This window comes from Ranitomeya imitator, chromosome 4 (genome assembly GCF_032444005.1).
Source record: "Ranitomeya imitator isolate aRanImi1 chromosome 4, aRanImi1.pri, whole genome shotgun sequence".
Classification (NCBI taxonomy): Eukaryota; Metazoa; Chordata; class Amphibia; order Anura; family Dendrobatidae; genus Ranitomeya; species Ranitomeya imitator.
The window spans coordinates 515545223-515569015 of NC_091285.1; the positions used below are offsets into that span (position 1 = coordinate 515545223).

General features: G+C 47.8%; 1 protein-coding gene across 2 annotated transcripts in view; it reads left to right on the forward strand.

Annotated features, from left to right (window-relative positions):
* EFL1 (elongation factor like GTPase 1) overlaps positions 1–23793 on the forward strand; it is a 488390-nt gene that overhangs the window by 28480 nt on the left and 436117 nt on the right. The window contains exons 1-2 of one of the 2 annotated variants that reach the window (XM_069766103.1): positions 51–121; positions 20675–20775. In XM_069766103.1, the coding sequence (XP_069622204.1) occupies positions 20685–20775 (91 nt within the window). In that variant the 5' untranslated portion in view covers positions 51–121; positions 20675–20684. Of the gene's footprint in view, positions 1–50; positions 122–20674; positions 20776–23793 lie in introns of those variants that run through there. The other variant, XM_069766104.1, reaches the window with a different exon arrangement.

Sequence of the window (23793 nt, forward strand, 5' to 3'; positions counted from 1 at the left end):
GTCTTATCAACAGCGCAGCAGCTACGCGATGACGTCACACGCACGGACAGGCCGGAGGACGTGTAGTGCTGAGTGACTTCCGGGTCTGGCCGCACATGGGCGCTGTGCTGCTGTCAGTGAGGTGAGTGGCGGGTGGTGACTGCTCCCTGCCGGGCTCCGGGCCTCTGTGCTCCTTCTCGCTCTGGCCATGACTGACCAGGGGGCGCCACGCTGTAAACTTTACAACTTGTCCGAGCATTGTGCGACCTGCTGCTGGCTCCTAGTCACCGGGACACGTACTAATAGTGTCCGCTGCAGGGGTCGTCACTACAAGTCCCAGCATGCCATGTCAGATGGTGAAGGCGCCCATAGGGGGCAGTGAGGCTCTGCCATTGTGTGCTCAGCAGATCTGACATCTATTGTCCTTATGTCGGAGCCAAGAACGTCTGTGACTGAACAGCCAGCACCCTCCCACCGCACTGCGACCCCCGGGGGCCACATGTCCTGTGAACGGGCCGATTAGTGGTCCTGATCTGCCAAATATTGCAAAACTTGATGGGATATAATGAGAGTCATACGTTATTAAATAGATCTCGTAGGCCTGATGAGGCTGGTGTGCTGACTATGAATATATATATATATATATTCGTCTAGGGTCCACTAATGTCTGTCTGTTTTCCACTTCCGTCTGTTTGTCGCGGAAATCCCGCGTCGCTGATCGGTCGCGCCCAGCCGGCCACGACCAATCAGCAACAGACATAGTCTGGCCACGAATTGGTCCCTCCCTACTCTCCTCCAGTCAGCGCCCACCTAGCGTTTTAGCAGTCCGTTAACGCTGCCATTAACCTTGTAAGTGTGACCAACTTTTTATTATTGATACGGCCTATGCAGCATCAATAGTAAAAACATACAATGTTAAAAATAATAATAATAAAAAAAATCATTATATTCTCACCTTCCGGAGTCCACGGCAGCCTTTCCCGTTTCTCAAGACGCTCCGGTCCCAAGAATGCATTGCGGCAATGACCCGTGATGATGTAGTCTCGTGAGACCGCTGCATGATCACAGGTTATTGCCGCAATGCATTACTGGGACCGGAGCGTGGCGATGAGCATCGCTAAAGGTCTGGGCTGGATCTGGGGGCCGCCGGAAGGTGAGTATATAACATTTTTTTATTTTAATTCTTTTTTTAACAGCGATATGGTGCCCACATTGCTATATAAAACGCGGGCCATGTTATGTTCTGGGCGGGCTGTGTTATGTACTGGGCGGGCCGTGTTATGTTCTGGGCGGGCCGTGTTATGTTCTGGGCGGGCCGTGTTATGTTCTGGGCGGGCCGTGTTATGTTCTGGGCGGGCCGTGTTATGTTCTGGGCGGGCCGTGTTATGTTCTGGGCGGGCCGTGTTATGTACTGGGCGGGCCGTGTTATGTACTGGGCGGGCCGTGTTATGTACTGGGCGGGCCGTGTTATGTACTGGGCGGGCCGTGTTATGTACTGGGCGGGCCGTGTTATGTACTGGGCGGGCCGTGTTATGTACTGGGCGGGCCGTGTTATATACTACGTCGCTATGCTATATACTACGTGGCTGTGTTATACAGTACAGACCAAAAGTTTGGACACACCTCATTTAAAGATTTTTCTGTATTTTCATGACTATGAAAATTGTACATTCAGACTGAAGGCATCAAAACTATGAATTAACACATGTGGAATTATATACTGAAAATATGTCTTATATTCTAATTTCTTAAAAGTAGCCACCTTTTGCTTTGATGACTGCTTTGCACACTCTTGGCATTCTCTTGATGAGCTTCAAGAGGTAGTCACTGGGAATGGTCTTCCAACAATCTTGAAGGAGTTCCCAGAGATCCTTAGCACTTGTTGGCCCTTTTGCCTCCACTCTGCGGTCCAGATCACCCCAAACCATCTCAATTGGGTTCAGGTTTGGTGACTGTGGAGGCCAGGTCATCTGGCGTAGCACCCCCATCACTCTCCCTCTTGGTAAAATAGCCCTTACACAGCCTGGAGGTGTGTTTGGGGTCATTGTCCTGTTGAAAAATAAATGATGGTCCAGCTAAACGCAAACCGGATGGAATGGCCTGATGCTGTGGTAGCCATGCTGGTTCAATATGCCTTCCATTTTGAATAAATCCCCACAGTGTCACCAGCAAAGCACCTCCACACCATCACACCTCCTCCTCCATGCTTCACGGTGGGAACCAGGCATGTAGAGTCCATCCGTTCACCTTTTCTGCGTCGCACAAAGACACGGTGGTTGGAACCAAAGATCTCAAATTTGGACTCATCAGAACAAAGCACAGATTTCCACTGGTCTAATGTCCATTCCTTGTGTTCTTTAGCCCAAACAAGTCTCTTCTGCTTGTTGCCTGTCCTTAGCAGTGGTTTCCTAGCAGCTATTTTACCATGAAGGCCTGCTGCACAAAGTCTTCTCTTAACAGTTGTTGTAGAGATGTGTCTGCTGCTAGAACTCTGTGTGGCATTGACATGGTCTCTAATCTGAGCTGCTGTTAACCTGTGATTTCTGAGGCTAAAAAAATTATCCTCAGAAGCAGAGGTGACTCTTGGTCTTCCTTTCGTGGGGCAGTCCTCATGTGAGCCAGTTTCTTTGTAGCGTTTGATGGTTTTCCCAATTGTTCGGACTGACTGACCTTCATTTCTTAAAGTAATGATGGCCACTCGTTTCTCTTTACTTAGCTGCTTTTTTTTCTCGCTATAATACAAATTCTAACAGTCTATTCAGTAGGACTATCAGCTGTGTATCCACCAGACTTCTGTACAACACAACTGATGGTCCCAACACCATTTATAAGGCAAGAAATCCCACTTATTAAACCTGACAGGGCACATCTGTGAAGTGAAAACCATTCCCGGTGACTACCTCTTGAAGCTCATCAAGAGAATGCCAAGAGTGTGCAAAGCAGTCATCAAAGCAAAAGGTGGCTACTTTGAAGAACCTAGAATATAAGACCTAATTTCAGTTGTGTCACACTTTTTTGTTAAAGGGACTCTGTCACCTGAATTTGGCGGGACTGGTTTTGGGTCATATGGGCGGAGTTTTCGGGTGTTTGATTCACCCTTTCCTTACCCGCTGGCTGCATGCTGGCTGCAATATTGGATTGAAGTTCATTCTATGTCCTCCATAGTACACGCCTGCGCAAAGCAATCTTGCCTTGTGCAGGCGTGTACTATGGAGGACATAGAATGAACTTCAATCCAATATTGCAGCCAGCATGCAGCCAGCGGGTAAGGAAAGGGTGAATCAAACACCCGAAAACTCCGCCCATATGACCCAAAACCAGTCCCGCCAAATTCAGGTGACAGGTTCCCTTTAAGTATATAATTCCACATGTGTTAATTCATAGTTTTGATGCCTTCAGTCTGTACTGTATACTGCGTAGCTGTGCTATATATTACGTGGCTGTGCTGTATACTGACGTGGCTGTGCTGTATACTGACGTGGCTGTGCTGTATACTGACGTGGCTGTGCTGTATACTGACGTGGCTGTGCTGTATACTGACGTGGCTGTGCTGTATACTGACGTGGCTGTGTTATATGCTATGTGGGCTGTCAGACTCTTTTGCCTGGGGCCCTCAAAAACCTGCAGCTGACCCAGGCTTCACTGATTGGTCGCGGCCGTCCTCGAACAATCAGCGACTGGCGCAGTCCGGCCGCGAATTGCTGTGGGATTTGAACCACGCTTTGCTAATTGGTTGGCTGAATCCTGTGTATTCATTGCATTATTCTGAAATCTTTATAAATAAACTACCGTATATACTCGAGTATAAGCCGAGATTTTCAGCCCATTTTTTTGGGCTAGAAGTCCCCCTCTCTGCTTATACTAGAGTCATATGCAGGGTCGGCAGGGGAGGGGGAGCGGGGGCTATCCAATTATACTTACCTACTCTTGGTGCGGTCCCTGCTTCTTCCAGCGCTGCATATTCTTCCTGTACTGAGCGGTCACATGGTACCGCTCATTACAGTAATGAATATGCGGCTCCACCTCCCATAACTTTGAACTTTGCCACCTTCAAAAATTTTCGGATGACTCTGTGGTTGTGGGATGCATTAGGGGAGATCAGGGGGATGAGGAATACAGAAGGGTGGTGTCGAATTTCGTGGATTGGTGCAATGGTAACTATCTACAACTAAATGTTAAGAAAACTAAGGAGTTGGTGGCCAACTATAGCAGGATTAAGTTGGAACGCTTACCGATCACTATTGCTGGTCAGGAGGTAGAGCAGGTGGAGAGTTACAAATATTTGGGGGTCCATTTGGATAGCAAACTGGACTGGAGATGCCACTCAGTTTGTCTACAAGAAGGGGATGAGCAGATTGTATTTCCTAAGGAAACTGAGGTCTTTTAATGTGTGCAGCAAAATGTTAGAAATGTTCTATCAGTCTGTGGTGGCAAGTGCCATCTTTTTTGCAATCACGTGCTGGGGTAGTAGTGTGCGGGCCTCTGATGCTAATAAGCTGAATAAGATTATTAAGAAGGCAACTTCTGCTGTCGGCTGCAATCTGGACTCTTTTGGGGAGGTAGTGGAGAGAAGATCTCTGAAAAAGTGTATGGCAATTATGAACAATAATGCACATCCATTATATGAGCTATTCATGAGACAGAAGAGCACCTTCAGCAACCGGCTAATACTTCTGAGGTGTAAGAAGGAAAAATATAGGAAATCGTGTGTGCCAACTGCCATGGGAATGTACAACAATAACATTAGGGTTAAACCACCAAGATGAATGTCTACTTATTTCTCTACATTTCAGTTCACCCGCTGTGTATGTCCTATTCTAATGTATAATGTATAATGTTCTTCTGTCAACTCCACTGTCATGTCAACTATGTAATTCCTTTATGATTTAAGTTGTGCTGCTGTGATACACTTTATTGATCCCGTGGGAAATTATAGTATCGTATACGGGGAGGGGGAGCGCAGCGCTGCGCGATATTTACCTGCTCCTCGTTCCGGTGCGGCTCCGTCATCAGCGTCCTCTGGCTGTGACGCTCAGGTCAGAGGGCGCCGTGACGTCAGTGCGCGCCCTCTGCTGAACGGCAGTGCTGAAGACGGAGCCGCACGAGGAGCAGATAAAAGTGTCGGGGTCCTGAGCGACGGAGAGGTGAGTATATGATTTTTTTCTCCAGTCACCTTCCACGACAGCGGTACTGGAGGATGTCTCCCCGCCCTAATGGGGGACAGGAAACACAAAGAGGTTAAATACCCTCCCCTTCCTGCCACCTCCAGTGTTTTTCCTGTCCCCTTTGGGGCATGAAGAGGTCCTGCGGTAGTGCTGCCGTGGCCGGCGATCGGAGCACTCGAGATCTTACCTAGCCGGGCAGCCTGGGTCGGGATGTTCCTCCTCCCTGCGGCGCTGCTCCCGTCTCCCCACTTGGTGTGGACTCGGGACCCTTCCTCCGCTCCTCCCGCGCTCCTTCGGGAGTAAAGCGGAGCGGTATGGTGCGGCCGGGGTCCCCGCGCGGCTCCCCGGCATTCCTCCTCTCCTGCATGGCCGGAAACGGTGGACGCGCGAACCGGAAGTACCCGAACTTCCGGTTCACGGCATGTGCGTTCCAGCGGTGGAACGCACGCGCGTCGGAAAGCAATTCTGATGGGGCATGGCGGTTCTCTCCCCTATGCCTGGGACCGGGAGGAGGAGCACACGATTGGACGCAGCTTCCACGGTATTTAACCCTGGAAGTCACCTCCAGGTAAGGCCCCCTGTCTGACTGACTGGACTTCAGTACTGACTGACCATGGAAGGTGACAGACCTATCTCTGCTTCTGCTGAGCCCTGCGTCCTCCCTCCTACCGTGAGTAGCGGGTTAAGGTCCCTTTATCCCTGTATTCCTTAGGGTGCTATATACTTAGTCCTCCTTCTCTCTCTTTTAGGGAGACAAGGCCTCTGCCCCTAGGAAGGACAGATCTTCCAAGACAAAATCGGAAGATCGGAAATGTGGTGTTTGTGCATCAAGGCTTCCTTCTTCTTACAAGAAGAAACTGTGCCAGCCCTGCACTGATGAAATTTTACGCTCAGAACAGCCATCCTTGTTTGAGAGCATTAAATCCCTCATTAAACAGGAAGTTCAGTCCTCAGTATCGGCCCTTTCCCAGTCTCTGTTACCTCCGCCACCTCCCCCTAAAAAAAGGAAGATGGCTACGGTTACGTCTGATTCAGATTCTGGTGAAATTCGTTCCTCCGGTTCGGAGGATTTGTGGGAGAATGAGGGCTCCACTTCCACCCCCAAAGAGGAGAGTAAGAAATACTATTTTTCCTCGGAAGACATACATGAGTTAATTAGTATGGTCAGGGGGTCAATGGGCGTTGAGGAGGAGGAGGAGAAACCATCAGTGCAGGATGAGATGTTCGGTGGGTTAAAGCCAAAGAAATTAAAGGGGTTCCCTATACACGAGAATGTACAGAGTCTCATTCTTCATGAATGGGAATCGCCCGAAAAGGGACTTACTGTTCCCTCTGAGCTAAAGAATCGTTTCTCTCTCGATGGAGACGTCTCTCTGTGGGATACCTCTAAGGTAGATGTGCAGGTCTCTAGAGTCTCAAAAAAGACAACCCTTCCCTTCGAGGATGCTTCCCAACTCAGAGACCCTATGGATCGCAAGATGGAGAGCTTGCTTAGAAAATCCTGGGAGACTTCCACCAATCTCCTTAAAACAAATATTGCGTCCACCTGCGTGGCTAGATCCCTATTTCGTTGGCTCCGCACACTTGAAGACCACCTTACCCAGGGAACATCTAGGGAAGTAATCTTAGATTCCCTCCCGCTTCTCCAGAGAGCTACAGGCTTCCTAGCCGATGCTTCGGCAGAGTCCGTTAGAGTAGCTGCCAAATCTGCAGTTCTCTCTAATTCAGCCAGAAGAGCTCTATGGCTAAAGTCTTGGAGTGGGGACATAACGTCCAAAACAAAGCTCTGTGCCATTCCCTTTCAGGGCCGCTATCTGTTCGGGCAGGCCCTAGACGATATTCTGGAAAAAGCAACGGACAAGAAGAAAGCGCTTCCGGAACAGAGGAATCCGAAGAAACGTTTTTTTCGTCCCTCAAAGGAACAACCCTTCCAGCGAGAGTTCAAAGGGAAGGGCAAATCAGGACGCTGGAGCTATCCTAAAGGGGGGAAAGGTAGGAACATCCTGGTTTCCCAGCCCCAGCAGACCCCGGATAAGCAGTGACTACGCCCAGGGCGTTGGGGGTCGTCTCTCGAGCTTCATCAACCAGTGGAGTTCCATTTCGTCGAACCAATGGGTACTCGACACTATTCAGAATGGACTAAAATTAGAGTTCGAGAGCCCTCCCCCTCATCACATAAGGATAACCTCATTGCAGAGTCTCAGCCCTCAGGGCGCATTCCTTTGCGGACTTCAAGAGTTACTCCAGGAAGGAGTAATTTCCCCAGTACCTCAACAAGAAAGAGGCAGAGGACACTATTCCCACCTGTTTCTGATCAAGAAATCTTCGGGAAAACACCGAATAATAATCAACTTGAAACCCCTGAATCGAGTAATAACCTACAGGAGGTTCAAGATGGAGTCGGTCAAAACAGCGATCCCTCTGATAGGACAGGACTGGGCGATGGCTACAGTGGATCTGAGGGACGCTTATTACCACGTCCCAATCCATCCAGAATTCCGGAAGTACCTAAGATTCGCAATATCTCAGGAGCAAGGGATAGTACACTACCAGTTCAACTCCCTTCCCTTCGGAATCGCCTCAGCTCCCAGGGTCTTTACAAAGATCATGACAGAAGCCATTATATTCATCCGTCTTCAGGGGATCTGCATAGTACCCGATCTAGACGATCTACTCATTGTCGCTCCTTCAGTTTCCCGCCTCAGGGCGGACTTCTCAAAATCTCTAGAAATACTAAAGTCGTTGGGGTGGATCCCGAATCTAGAGAAATCGGACCTACTTCCCTCCAGGAGGAAGAAGTTCCTAGGGGTCCTTCTGGACTCGGAGTTGAGGAAATCCTTTCTGCCCAGAGAACGTCAACTCGATCTGGTACAGAAGATAACAGCATTCAGAACCCTGAAGACTCCAACTCTACGACAATCCATGTCTATTCTGGGATCTCTAACATCTTGTATCCAGATGGTATCTTGGGCCCAAGCCCACACGAGAGTCCTCCAAACCCATGTCCTATCATCCTGGGACGGACAGCAGAGTTCTCTTTCCAAAAGGATTTCCCTCCCCAATCATGTCAGGACATCCCTGACATGGTGGCTACGGCTGCGGAACCTCCAACGGGGGGTCAGTTGGGACCAGATCCCGCTAAAGACACTCACTTCAGACGCCAGCCAAAGGGGATGGGGTGCTATAGTCGATGGAACCCATTTCCAGGGCACCTGGGCTCCAGACATCAGAGCAAGCTCTTCGAACTTCAGAGAACTGAAGGCAGTGGAAGAGGCGTTAAAAGCCGCATCCTTTATTGTTCAGGGACACCATGTCAGGATATATTCCGACAATATGACCACGGTAGCATACCTTCGTCATCAGGGAGGCACAAGATTCAAGAAATTAAAAACCTTAGCCTCAAACATTTTTTTCTGGGCAGAGAGTCACCTCCTCTCTTTTTCGGCAGTTCACCTGAAAGGGTCAGCCAATACCCAGGCGGATTTCCTGAGCAGAAAGGATGTACATCCAGGGGAATGGTGTCTGGACCAGGAGGTCTTCCTCTCCCTGATTTCCAGATGGGGGATTCCGGAAGTGGACCTTTTTGCCAACAGTCAGAATGCCAAGCTGCAAACTTATTTCTCCCTGAATATGGCAGACAGAGCACTGGGCATGGATGCGTTCTCTCACCCGTGGAGGTTCAACCTCGTCTATGCTTTTCCTCCGATTCCATTGCTGTCAAAAACTCTACAGAAGATTCGATCGGAGCGAGTTACGGCGATTCTAATCGCGCCAACATGGCCGGGGAGAAGTTGGTACAGCGCCATGTTAGACATGGCTCAAGAAGGTCCAGTATATCTACCCCAGAAGGAGAATCTTCTTCATCAAGGACCTTTGCTGCATCCAAACCTTCACAGGTTAAATCTTTCAGCATGGCTTCTGAGGCCGAAATACTAAAGGCAAGAGGCCTCTCGGATGAAGTAATTCATACTCTCCAAAGCAGTAGAAAACCCGTGACGAATGCCATTTATGCCAAGATATGGAAGAAGTTTTCCTCATGGTATCTTCCAGATATTCCAGACCCATTTCATCCTAATATTGCCAAGATTCTGGATTTCTTGCAAAAAGGTCTAGAGTTGGGTCTTAGGCCCAATACCTTGAAAGTACAAATTTCAGCACTTAGCTCCTATTTTGACCAAGAACTAGCCAAACATCGGTGGATCAGGCGTTTTATAACTTCAGCAAGTAGAATCCGTCCCAGAGTTCTCAACAATACTCCTCCTTGGGACCTTAATTTGGTCCTTAATAGTCTAACTCGGGACCCTTTCGAACCTTTATCTCAATCTTCATTAAAGGTTCTTACCCTGAAAACGGTCTTTTTAGTGGCTATTACCTCTGCCAGACGGATAGGAGAACTACATGCCCTATCCATACAAGAACCTTACTTGAGGGTAACATCGGATAGTATAATCCTTCGTCTAGACCCTACCTTCTTACCTAAAGTAACATCAGACTTTCATAGAGGTCAGGACATAGTGTTGCCCTCATTCTACCCGGATCCTTCTAATGTGAGAGAAGAGTCCTTCCACACTCTGGATGTCCACAGAGTGGTTCTATATTATCTTTCACAAACAGAGAGTTGGAGGATTGACCAAAATCTCTTCATTCAACTCTCCGGAAGGAACAAAGGAAGAAAGGCGACAAAAAATACTATCGCCAACTGGATTAAACAAGCCATATCTCTGGCATACTCATCCCAGAATCTACCACCTCCTCCATCACTGAAGGCCCATTCTACACGGTCGGTGTCAACATCATGGGCAGAGAGAGGTGACGCTTCTACGGAGCAGATTTGCAGAGCTGCCACCTGGTCATCAGTCCATACGTTCACCAGGCACTACAGGCTTGATTTCAACCGGGATTTAACTTTCGGCAGAACAGTTCTGCAGGCGGTTGTCCCCCCCTAGAAATTATTTGTTGGTACTACTCCAATACTGCTGTCGTGGAAGGTGACTGGAGAAAATAGAATTATTCTTACCGTTAATTCGGTTTCTAGGAACCTTCCACGACAGCACTAATTTCCCTCCCTATCTGATAATTTTATTGGATGATTCCTGCACTTAAGTGGTAACTATACATACTACTGTGTCCAGAAAAAACACTGGAGGTGGCAGGAAGGGGAGGGTATTTAACCTCTTTGTGTTTCCTGTCCCCCATTAGGGCGGGGAGACATCCTCCAGTACCGCTGTCGTGGAAGGTTCCTAGAAACCGAATTAACGGTAAGAATAATTCTATTTTTTTTTTTTTTATCACAGCCACAGCAAATGGGGCAAGTGACTGTATGGAGCACATGTATGGGGCCATAACCATTGTGCAGCACTATAAGGAGCAGTGAATGTATGGAGCATCTGCAGGGGGCCATAACACTTGTGCAGCACTATAAGGGGCAAGTGGCTGTACGGAGCATCTGTATGGGGCCATAACGATTGTGCAGCACTATAAGGGGCAGTGACTGTATGGAGCATCTTATGAGGCCCTTATTACCCTTTTTGCAGGATTATATGGGGCATATTTTAATATGGAGCATTTAATGGGGCCCATCAAACTTTAAGGAGCATTATATGGGGCTCCTGATTCAATATGGATATTCAAAAACACTTAACCTACTGATGTCTCGATTAATTTTACTTTTATTGGTATCTATTTTTACTTTTGACATTTACCGGTAGCTGCTGCATTTTCCACCCTAGGCTTATACTCGAGTCATTAAGTCATTTTCCCAGTTTTTTGTGGCAAAATTAGGGGGTCGGCTTATACTCAGGTCGGCTTATACTCGAGTATATACGGTACATACATATTCTAGAATACCCGATGCATTAGAATCGGGCCACCATCTAGTGTCAGAATATTTGTTTATTGGCTCGTTCAGACGTTTGTGCAAATCCTTCCAATGCACAGATTGACCCAAGCATGACTGCCTCCTGCAGGGAGACCCGCGGCCGGTCCGTGCATTACCTCCATGTTAGGGCCAATTTGCATGGACAAGAAAGAGCCCTTATTCTGATCTAAAGGGGTTGTTACCTGCTTGCTGGGGGGTGGTGTGCGCCATGATGATTGATAGTTTGGATCTTGGCCGTGTAGGAGGCCCCAATTTTCCTTGTAACAAGCTGCTCCGCAGTATCAGGGGAGCGCAGGGGCCAGAGCCAGCGAAATAAAGGCTTCATAGCAAGCAGCTATGTGCACTCCTGCTAGGACACCGCCGCCTCTGAATTGGCCGGTAACCATGACAATGGACTGCACTCTACAGAATTAGAACCCATCCATTCTTGGGAGCAGAGAAGTTTAATTATGAGGAAAGTTACTTGTTTTCACAAACACTTTGCAGCTTTATCCTGTTGAATAAGATGAGACCATCCATGGAAAAGGTTATTTCAAGATATCAAGTTATTGCCCTATCCATGGGGTACTGGGTAACTTACTGATGATCCTGAGAAGAAAGCTCTGGAGCCCAGGAGCCGTGTCCTGCAAAGCTCTGTCCTGACTGGTACAGAGGTGCCGTGCTCCATCCTGACTGGTACAGAGGCGCCGTGCTCCATCCTGACTGGTACAGAGGCGCCGTGCTCCGTCCTGACTGGTACAGAGGTGCCGTGCTCCGTCCTGACTGGTACAGAGGTGCCGTGCTCCGTCCTGACTGGTACAGAGGTGCCGTGCTCCGTCCTGACTGGTACAGAGGTGCCGTGCTCCGTCCTGACTGGTACAGAGGTGCCGTGCTCCGTCCTGACTGGTACAGAGGTGCCGTGCTCCGTCCTGACTGGTACAGAGGTGCCGTGCTCGGTCCTGACTGGTACAGAGGTGCCGTGCTCGGTCCTGACTGGTACAGAGGTGCCGTGCTCGGTCCTGACTAGTACAGAGGTGCCGTGCTCGGTCCTGACTGGTACAGAGGTGCCGTGTTCGGTCCTGACTGGTACAGAGGTGCCGTGCTCGGTCCTGACTGGTACAGAGGTGCCGTGCTCGGTCCTGACTGGTACAGAGGTGCCGTGCTCGGTCCTGACTGGTACAGAGGTGCCGTGCTCGGTCCTGACTGGTACAGAGGTGCCGTGCTCGGTCCTGACTGGTACAGAGGTGCCGTGCTCGGTCCTGACTGGTACAGAGGTGCCGTGCTCGGTCCTGACTGGTACAGAGGCGCCGTGCACCGTCCTGACTGGTACAGAGGCACCGTGCACCGTCCTGACTGGTACAGAGGCGCCGTGCACCGTCCTGACTGGTACAGAGGCGCCGTGCTCCGTCCTGACTGGTACAGAGGCGCCGTACTCCGTCCTGACTGGTACAGAGGCGCCGTGCTCCATCCTGACTGGTACAGAGGCGCCGTGCTCCGTCCTGACTGGTACAGAGGCGCCGTGCTCGAGCTGCGCCCCATTCATTGTTTATGGCAGTATTTCTCCTGTCCTCCAGTATCCGTCCCCAACAGGGCATGACGTGAGGATATGATATATAGAAAAGAGCTGTGGCAGTTTCTGAGGTATTTGCTATAGTTACATCATATGCTACATTCTGAAGACATGACCTGTTGGGGGACTTAAGCTAAGAAACCATGGCCAATGGGACTGCCAGAGATAGGCAAGTGGTATATTCGGCTATACCAGGCATTCTAGACAATGAGTGCTGCTTGCACCCCTCTGCTCCAGTGAAGACAGGGCTCCACAGAATCCCCCATATTCATTTTTTTTCTACCCAGTCTGAGGGCAGCATGATGTATGGGCAGAGTCCTGATTTATATGTCTCGGCTACTTGCTATTATTTTGACAAAACAGTGTTTTAGCTGCTGCTCTCCTGGTTCTCTCATTGATAAACTCCTGCTTTGCAGTCCTCAATATTAACCATGAGCAAAAAGACCAGACCTGGGTACCAATAAAGTTATTAATTTCTACTCAATATTCCTGATCTCTGGCAATCCTTTCCCCTTACCTTTGATTGGCAGCTTTCTGCCTATGCACAGGGTAGACATAAAGCTGTCAGTCAATACGGTGGGTGGGGTTATATAAAGCTCAGTATTGGGAGGAGAAGCAGATATGGAAGCATAAGTATTGTCACAGATTCCCTTTAAAAGGAACCTGTCATGTCGGATATCACTATTACTAGGTTCACATTGCATTAATGGGTTAACGCTAGCAGACTCCGTTACATGGCGAAATTGTCACAATTAGCGCCATGCAACGGATCCGTTAGCGCACCCATTGACGGCAATGTGCTAACGGATCTCTAGCGCATCGCTAGCGCATGCCATTTTTGGCACGCACTAGTGATGTCCCGTTAGTTTCGGACGGACCGCGGATGCTTCTTGCAGCGTCCGAGGTCTGTTCCTTGCCGAACGCGATCCCTTTTGGGACATTGCGTTAGAGCAATCCGCTAGCATATGCGCTAAACGGATTGCCCTAATGCAATGTGAACCTAGCCCTATATTAGGGTTAATATAGGGTTAATCTGCAGGTAAATAGTGTGATCAAGGTGCCCACCACTACTGAAAGTGTGGCTTTCTGGAGAAAATGACCTCTCAGTCCCCCATGACAGCACCATGGAGAGAGGGGATCCACCCTTCAGGGACAGGAAACCTGCAGATAAAAGGGCAGTACCTCTCCCTCACATCAGTTGGTTTCCTGTCCCTGACGGGGAACCTTCAGTGCGGTACCTGCACGAAGACGTCGTCTGGATGAAGATGAAGGACCAGGGCCGTCCAGTCGGAATCCGACAGCGAGGAAGCTCCTGCCGCGGCTGATATGGTGCCTGGGTCTGCCTCTGCTGGGACTGATGGGCCCTTCAGGGTGAGCAGGGGTAGCGCAGCCGCCGCTCCGGAAAGGAGTATGGGGCTCCGGGATTCCCGGGGAGTACACGCGCCGACAATGTGCACAGTGAGTGCACCAAGATTTAGGCCGTTCCGGAAGTAGAGCGAAACTTCCGTGTCCCGGCGGCAGGAGCATGCGCAGTAACGCTGCGTTAGCCACAATGAGTGCAGGAGCAGGGGCGGGTGGGACCGGATGTGGCGCTGCAGGGTGGCAAATTTAAAAAAAGGGAAGATGCAGACAGCTTTTGCTGTATGCAGTCCCCATGGATATGGAAGGCAGCGACGAGCAGCACCAAGAGCAGCAGCAGCTTAAGCAGCAGCAGCAGAAGCACCATCATAAACAGGATGGCCCTAAAGACAAACGGAGTAGCTGTTCCAGTAACCGCTCTACGCAGCACAGCAGGTCTGCTGCAGTGAACAAATCACCATCCACGTATCTCTTGGTCCAGGATCCAGTCTCCCCTCCAGAACCGGTACCTGCGATTTCATCTAATGGTGAGTGAATGTCGAGAAAGTTCACCATTGTAATGGGGTTCCTTCTTTTCCCTTAATAGGGAAAGAAGAAGTCGGAGAAAATGAGAAACCGGTGTTGCCCCACTTGTAAATGAGCCTTATCAGAATATTGGGAAAATAAGCTCTGTAGATCATGCAAATAAAGGATAGTAGGTGAGGAGACCCCGGATTTTGCTTCGGAACTAAGGTCTGCAATCAGGTCTGAAGTTCAGAATGCCTTTTCAACCTTCTCCCAGGGGGAAAAATAAAGAAAATAATGACCCTATATACTCCAAATCAGACCCCTCCACTTCAGGGGAACTAGATTCAGATTACTCAGACTCCTCGGCTTCATCTTGGGGCAAAGACAAAGGAGGACGTCACTGCTTTCCCCTACACGAGGTTGAAGGTCTGGTAAAAGTAGTGAGATCCACCATGGGGATGGAAGACCCCCCGTCTGGATAAATCAATCCAGGACATAATGTTTGGGGGCTTAGGACAAAAGAAACGCAGAGTGTTTCCAATAAATCCAAATGTCCAAACCCTAATCAAAAAAGAGTGGGAACGACCGGGACAAAGCTCCTAAGCTTGATGTGGCGGTGGCCAAAGCCTCAAAAAAGTTTGCACTCCCCTTCGAAGACATGGGTACACTCAAAGACCCACTAGATAAAAAAGCTGACACCCTTCTGAAAGGGGGCTGGGAGTCAGCGGGGGGGGGGAATTTAAGGCCAGCTATAGCAGCGACATGTACCTCCAGATTCCTCATGGTTTGGGGGATCAACTGGAGAAACAACTGAGGGATGGGACATCAAGGAACAAAATCCTAGAATCCTTACCCATAAGTGGAGCAGCAGCATTTCTAGCGGACTCTTCAGCAGATTCAGTCCGTTTAACATCAAAAGCAGCAGCTCTTTCAAATGCAGCCAGGAGAACCCTATGGCTCAAAAGCTGGCCTGGAGGCCTTCAAACCAAACTTAAACTATTCTCTATTCCCTGTGAGGGTAAATATTTATTTGGAGAAACTTTGGATGACATACTCCAAAAAGCAGAAGAAAGGATTCCCGAACCTAGGGCCAACACCATTCCAACGGCCCTTTCGGGATAAGAAATTTTTCCGGAGAAAAGCCCCAAAGGAACAAAATAGATGGGAGGAAAGACAGAGGATTTCTGTTCGGCAACCCCTCCCGAGATGATAAAATCCCCCAAGTGACTGTCTAATTGCGTTGGGGCTGAAGATAGATTTCTCCTCTTTTCCCCCTCAAAACTATGTCATAACTCCCCTAAGGACCTCAGCAAGAGAGCAAGGAGCATTAGCAAACGAAGTCCTAAATCTAGTAAAGAAAGCGCTTTTACAGCGTGTTCCACATAACGAAATGGGGAAGGGGTTTTATTCTCCGCTATTTCTGGTGTCAAAACCAGACGGTACATATCGGGCAATAATAAACCTACAGAAATTGAACAACTATGTTAGGAACCAAAAATTCAAGATGGAATCAATAAGATCCATCATCAAAATACTGTTTCCAGGATGCTTCATGACGGTACTAGACCTCAGAGATGCATATTATCTTGTACCTGTCCACAAGGAATATCGAAAATTCCTCAGGTTGGCAGTCTTCTTAAACGGAAGGGTGGAAGAATTCCAATACACAGTTCCCCCATTCGGAATATCAATAGCCCCCCGTGTGTTCACAAAATTAGTGGCAGAAATAATGGCCCATCTGAGGGAACAGGACATTCTAATCATTCCATACTTAGACGATCTACTAATAATAAGCGACTCAGCCCAGAACTGCAGAGTCCAAAGAGACAGAGTAATGAGGACCCTGGAAAATGTAGGATGGCTTCTAAATCAAGATTGGAACCCAGCAGAATTCAAGAGTTTCTAGGTCTAACACTGGACTCGCAAAAACAAGAATGCCGCCTTCCAGTGCGCAAGAAACAGAACATTTTACACATAGTAACAAAAGCCCTACGGAATCCCTCCATGACATTAAGGAAGGCAATGTCACTACTGGGCACTCTCTCTGCATGCTTGCCAGCGGTACAGTGGCCACAACTGCACACGAGACCTCCAATGGGACATATTGGAGAATCAGTACAAGGTGAGAGGCCGCTTAGAAAGCCAGATAACTCTAAATTCCTCTTCTACTCATTCCTTTCTTTGGTGGACAAATGTCCACAATTTATTCAAAGGGATCCCCTAGGTGACAAAGATATCCCATATAATTACTACAGATGCAAGCCTCTTGGGATGGGGAGCTCACTTGAACACCCTATTTACACAGGGGACATGGGAAAATAAGGAATTAGAAGCTTCTTCGAATCAGAAAGACATATGGGCTGTGGGTCAGGCTCTCTGTCTTCTTACCCTACCTACGGGGTCATCATGTCCGCATATTTTCGAACAACTAGGTGGCAGTAGCTTATATAAACCATCAGGGAGGTACCAGGTCACGAATTCTGATGGACATCTCCTCGAGGATCCCCAAACTAGCGGATGAGAATCTTCTATCCCTCTCGGCACTACATATTTGCGGGGTAGAAAATCAAAAAGCCGATTATCTAAGTCGTACTCAACTAAGGCAAGGCGATTGGGTCTTGAATCAATCCATCTTTCAAAAAATAAAAAAAATGCGGGGATCCCCAATGATAGATTTGTTTGCCGATCACAAAAACAAAAAAGTATATGTTTTTCTCTATCAACCCCAAGGGAAATCCTCAAGTACTAGATGTCTTTATGCTTCCATGGACCCAGAATCTCATACGCCTTTCCCTCGATCATCCTTATACCAGCGGTAATAAGGAAAGTCAGAAAAGACAAGACAAGGATGATACCTAATAGCCCCATTCTGGCCATAGATAACCTGGTTCTCTTGGCTGAGGATACTGTCTATCACGCACTCTTGGGTGCCACCGGATATCCCGGATCTCCTGTCTCAAGGACCAGTCTTACACCCTCAAGCAGCGAACCTCTTAACAGCATGGAATTTGAAAGGGCGCTGCTGAGGAAAAGAGGGTTCTCAGATGAACTGATATCTACACTACAAAAAAGTAGAAAACCGGTTACTACTAGAACTTACGGCAAAACCTGGAGGAAGTTCCTATCCACTTCCAAAGTAAAGATCCAGGAGGGGGCCTCAATTACAGAAGTACTTAAATTTCTACAAAAAGGTCTAGAAAATGGCCTAGCAGTCAGCACGCTAAAAGTACAGGTAGCAGCGTTAGGCGCACTTTATAATCAGTACATTGTTGGCAACCCTTGTGTGGCAAGATTCATCAAAGCTGTAACGAGATCTAAACCATTGATCAGCCAGAAGCTGCCATCCTGGAATCTGAATCTGGTCCTATGGGACACAGCCCCCCTTTAAAGTGTTATCCTTAAAAACCATACTCCTGGTAGCCTTAACATCGTCCCGTAGAGTAAGTGACATTCTGGCCCTATCGGCAACACCCCCCTGTACCTAGATGATACAGTAGTTATATTAAAACCTGACCCAGCCTATCTACCTAAGGTGGCATCTCGGTTCCACAGGTCCCAAGAGGTAGTCCTTCCTTCCTTTTGCCCAAATCCCAGAAATAGTAAATAGGAGGAATTCCACACTCTAGATGTCAAAAGATGCATAGTTCAGTACCTAGGATCCACCAAGATCTGTAGGAAGGAAGGATCTTTTTGTCTGCTTTCAGGGAGCAAGGAAAGGTCTTAAAACATCCAAGGGTACCCTGGCAAGGTGGTTAAAGGGAGCGATAATCCTGGCCTACTCATCCACTGGGAATGCCATCCCGGATGGTCTAAAAGCTCATTCTTCAAGGGCTATAGCGACCTCATGGGCAGAGAGGTCAGAGGTATCTATAGAACAAATCTGTAAGGCGGCCACCTAGTCATCACGTTCAACCTTTTTTTAGACACTACAGATTAGATTTAAACTCTACATCTGATATGAACTTTGGGAGAAGAGTCCTTCAGGCTGTCGTCCCTCCCTAAGCTTCCATTCTCTGAAATTCTCTCCGTGGTGCTGTCATGGAGGACTGAGAAAGTCGTAGTTACTCTCCGATAACGGTGCTTCTCAGAGCCCATGACAGCACCTGCTTATTCCCTCCCATCACGAGTGCGGTGAGCACATTTTCATGTACATAGCATAATTCAATATAGGCACGGTGTTCTTTCCTGATAAGCAATACTATAATGTATATATATTTTTGTTGTCACTAACCTGGAGGTCCTCTGATGCTCTGTAAACCAACTGATGCGAGGGAGAGGTACCGCCCTTTTATCTGTAGGTTTCCTTTCCTTGGTGGGCCGATCCTCTCTCTCCGTGGTGCGGTCATGGGCTCTGAGAAACACCATTATCGGTGAGCGACTTTTTCCTCCTAGGAGCCGCCGGCTTTCAGTCATAGAGGCCGGCTACAGTCATCGCTCAGTACAGAGTGTCTGCTGTTTTTTTTTTTTTTTTTTTTTAATGGACTGTAAAAACATTCTCAATTTCAAGTTATTTGCATTTTTTACAAGTATTTGATACTAAATTTATGTAAAATGTCTACACTTTTTCAGGCATTTATTAAAGGGACCGTCAGCACAGAATGACTGTTCATGCCAAGTACAGGCACTCAGTGCATCATGGCGGGGCCAGATATTTATGTACACTGTCCACCTGCTTGATTCCAGCATGATAGGGTTAGGTTATATGAAACCGTACAATGAAGACATATTCCATCAGCTGCTCTGTAAATCCTGCTCTGCTGCCATTACTGCCAGGCTTTTGTGCACACTATATTGGCGCCATAGTGAATCCTCATAAGTGTTTGTGCTGGATTTTTTTTTCTCATGGGGCTAAGAACTGGCGGGCAGGCAGTTGTTAACTACCTTATTCCCAAAAAATGGAGAAAATACCCTGGAACAGTATCTACATATTTCTACAAGATCATATGGATTTCACGTAGACACCATAATATCTAAAACAAAAACCTACTTGAAAAATGTGTACAAAAATCACTTAAAATATTCCATTATATTTTATATAAAGGAGACACCAAGAATAAGAAACAATAAAAATGTTTTTTTATTTATTGTTTCTTATTCTTGTTGTCTACATTAAATAAAATATAATGGAATATTTTAAGTGATCTTTTGTTTCCACTTTTTTCAAGTAGTTTTTTTGTTTCAATTAACTACCTGCCTGTTGTGCCCGGTCCCAGGCCAGAGTGGTCACAGACTGCTCATGCCTGTGTTTCCGCAGCTTCATTTGACCTCACGTAAGCAGAGTTGCTCTTCCGGTCTGCTTTGTCAACGGGGTGTGACTGTCGATATCATGCTAATTGACAGCCTGCTCCCTGCAGTGAGGCATAACATCAGCAGTCACACTCTGTCAACAAAACGCAGCGGAGGTCAATGTGCCGGCAGGAGCGGTCCCTATCCACTTTTGAGCTGGCACAGATCAGCGTCCGTCAGAACAGGCAGGTAGTTAGCAACTGCCTCTCTAAGTCCTTTGTGTTTATTCCTTTATTTGACATTTTGTTCAGAGGAACGGCTTTGTAATATACAGAGATAAATGTCTATAATGATGGGGTTATTCTGGCATATTGTATTGATTACCTATTCCCAGGATAGGTGATCACTGTTAGATCACTGAGCTGAAGTACCCAGGAGCGGCCGCTACACAGTGAAATTTGCTTCCCACTCCGTACACTGTTCACATCCGCAGATCAGTAGGGTGTCGGCACTACCAAGCACTGGAGACCTATCCAAGAATATTATAGCCCTTTAAAAGGGAATTCCCATCTAAAAGATCCTATTCCAATATGTAGTAGGTGTAATAATATTATTAAATACCTCCAATTAGAAATGTAGTACAGATCTTCTTTTACTATGTCGCTTACCCCGTGTGCAGGGCATTGCTGTAGCTTAGGTATCCATGGCTACGACCTCGCATAGTAACGGATAGTTGTTTGTGGTCGTAACCATGGATCCTAAGTGACTGCAATGCCCTACACAAGCTACATGGCAAATCAGAAGAACTATGCTACGTTTCTAATTGGAGGTATTTCCTAACATTATAATTTATTTTTATTACACCTACTACATATTGGGATAAGTTGTTGGAGATGGGAATATCCCTTTCATATTGCAGGTGAAGTCATAACTGACAGCTTGAGATTAGGCTGACCCTTCACTCTTTACACCATGGTTATTACTTTTCTGTTCTTTTATTTCTGTCTTTAGGTGAGGCACCATGGGGCTGGTAAGCTTGGAGAAGATAATTGCACTACAAAAGAAGGCTGCGAACATCCGCAATATCTGTATATTGGCTCATGTGGACCATGGTAAGTGACTCCTTGGAGCACCTTAGAACGGTCTCAGTGACTCGTCAGGGAAGCGGCTGCTTCTGGTGGCCTTGTCCTTACATTACCATGCGGTGATGTCCTCCCAGTTGGGAATGTGTCTTTTGTATAATTTCTGTACCTCTGTATATTCTCATTATCCCATAACTAGACTTTAGGAGCAATGTAGTTAAGGTTTTTTTCTTGATATACATGCTGTAAGCCAAGCTGAAGTTGTAAAATGTAATTCATCATAGCAAGTGATTTTATATTGCTGGTCTATGTTATCACTTGTCTGAATGAAGAGGTCGTGCCATGTGATGCACTACTACCTTTTTACAGCTATCCAGTGTAACAACCCTGCCTGCATCACTGCATGGCCTTCCATTCCCCACCTGCCTGTTACATCAACTCACTCACCCAGTGCCATGCTGTGAGATCTGTCTGCTGCTGGCTCCATGCCATGTGCTTCATGGCCGCTTACTCTGTGTACACTTCCTGGCTGTGTGCATAGGGGGGCGGCGCCAGCAACTCCGGATTCTTATTGAGACTGTGTGCACCTCCCTAAGGTGTTCCTGGCCAATTGCCTTGAGGCCTCTGATACTTAAGGCATCCTCACCCTTTGGAGGACGCCTGAGCAAACTATTCCCCTCAGTTAGCACTTGCTACTGAACTGCCAGGTCATGTCTGTTTCCTGTCTCAGAGGGCTGCAATATGCAGGCCTTCATCTGTGTTCTGTTTGTGTATCCGTGTCCGTTCCTGTCTGAACTCTGGTCTACGTCTGTTCCTGTCTGAACTCTGGTCTATGTCCGTTCCTGTTCCTCCTTTGTCATTAGTCATTTCCCACTCTGCTGTGTGTACCTCCGCCTTATCTTTCTGCTCTGTTCGCCACTGTCTGTGGCTCTGCTTCTCTCTGCTCAGTTCTGCCACAACCTGTGGTTCTGTGCCTCTCAGCTTTGCTCTCAGCTCTGCACTTTGTGGCTTTGCTCTCAGCTCTGCTCTTTGTAACTTTGCTCTGCACTCTGACCTTGCTCAGCACTCTGTGGCTTTGCTCTGCAGCTCCGCTCAGCTCTCGCTCTGCGGCTCCGCTCCTTGCGGTTCTACCTGGCTCCGCTCCTTGCGGTTCTACGTCTCTTGCTCTTGGCTCTACCTCCTGCGTTTCTGCACGTGGCTCCGCCTGCTGCTCTTGGCTCTGCCTCCTGCGTTTCTGCACATGGCTCCGCCTCTCTGCTCTTAGCTCCGCCTTCTCTTTCTCTGCTCTTAGTTCCGCTTTCCCCTTCTCTGCTCGCCTTTTCCTTCTCTGCTCTTGCTCCGCCTCCTTTGGTTCTGCTTTGCATCCGCTCTTGCTCTACCTCTGCTCAGCAACTTGCCGTACAGGTCTCTACCTGTTTGTTTATATTTACCAGTCTGAACAGGTTCTTACCTGTTTCCATACACCCACCTGTATATCAGTTCCTACCAGAGTATCAGCCCTGCCCGCCTGTCTGCCAGAGTGCCAGCCGTGCCCACCTGCCTGCCTGTATCTCCGTCAAGCCAGTCTGCCCGTTAGGGCTTCTGCTGTACCCGTCCGTCAGCCAGTGTCACAGCCGTGCCTGCCTGCCTGTGTCTTGTCCCCGGTGGGATCAGCAGCCACAGTCTGACTCCACCCTGGAGTGGCACCTGGTAGCTTCCTATTGCACAAGTCTGACCTCACCATCAGAGGCTCTAGCGAACACCTAGGAAGCTACTTAGTTACGCCCCATCCAGGGAAGTTTGGTCTGTGGTCCAGTGGGGCCACACCCCCAGACGCTCACGCCAACCATTCTCGGCGCGAGCGTTACATCCAGTCACTATGTTACAGTGGCATGTAAAAGTTTGGACACCCTCGGTCAAAATTACTGTGAGCACTTAAATAAGTTGAAAATGAAATGATCTCTAAAAGACCTAAAGTTAAAGATGACACATTTCCTCTTGTATTTTAGACAAAAAAATATATATTTTTTATCTTTTACATTTTTAAGAATTGCAAAAAGGAAAATGGGCCCATGCAAAAGTTTGGCCATCCTACATAGTTAGTACCTAGCAGCACGCCCTATTGAAAGTATCACAGCTTATAAACGCTTTTTGTAGCCAGCCAAGAGTCTTTCAAGTCTTGTTTGAGGGATTTTTATCCATTCTTCTTTGGAAAATTCTTCCGTTTCTGTGAGATTCCTAGGTCGTCTTGAATGCACTGCTATTTTGATTTGTAGCGACAGATTTTCAATGACGTTCAGATCAGTGGACTGTGAGGGCCATTGTAGATCCTTCAGCTTGCGCCTTTTGAGGTCGTCTATTGTGGATTTTGATGTGTTTAGGATCAGTATTAGATTGATTGAATAGCTTCAGATAAGTGCTTATCTGAATAGCTGCATCAGTAACCTGGATACCTGGAGCGCTCTCAATCATCAGTTGTTCGGCTCCACAGGTGCATCTGTCGCTGCTGTGTGACAGTCACAACACACAGGCTCTCCATGCATGTGCTGTGACTGTCACACTGCTGAAACACATGCAGCTGCGGCGCCGAACAATGATTGAGAGCACTCCAGGTATCCGGGCTACTGATGCAGCTGTTCAGATAAGCACTTATCTGAAGCTATTCAATCATCCCTAATCATTATCCATTAGTAGAAGCCATCCTTCTGCTTTTCAACTTCAGCTTTTTTTTACAGATGGTGTTATATTTGTATCAAGAATTTGTTGAAATTTCATTGAATCCATTCTTCTTGTCTACCTATGAAATCTTCCCCATGCCAATGGCTGCAACACAGCCCCAAAGCATCATTGATCCTCCCCCATGCTTAATGTTTGGCGAGATATATATTTTTTTAAATTGTGTGACCTTTTTCCAGGACGTCCCCCTGACAGCACATTGGAGGACGTCCTCCTCCTCCTTGCAGGGACAGGAAACACAACACGAGAGGTTAAAAGGTCCCACTCCACCCCCTTTTCCTCAGTGTTTTTCCTGTCCCTGCATGGAGGGACACACGAGAGAAGGAGCGCTAT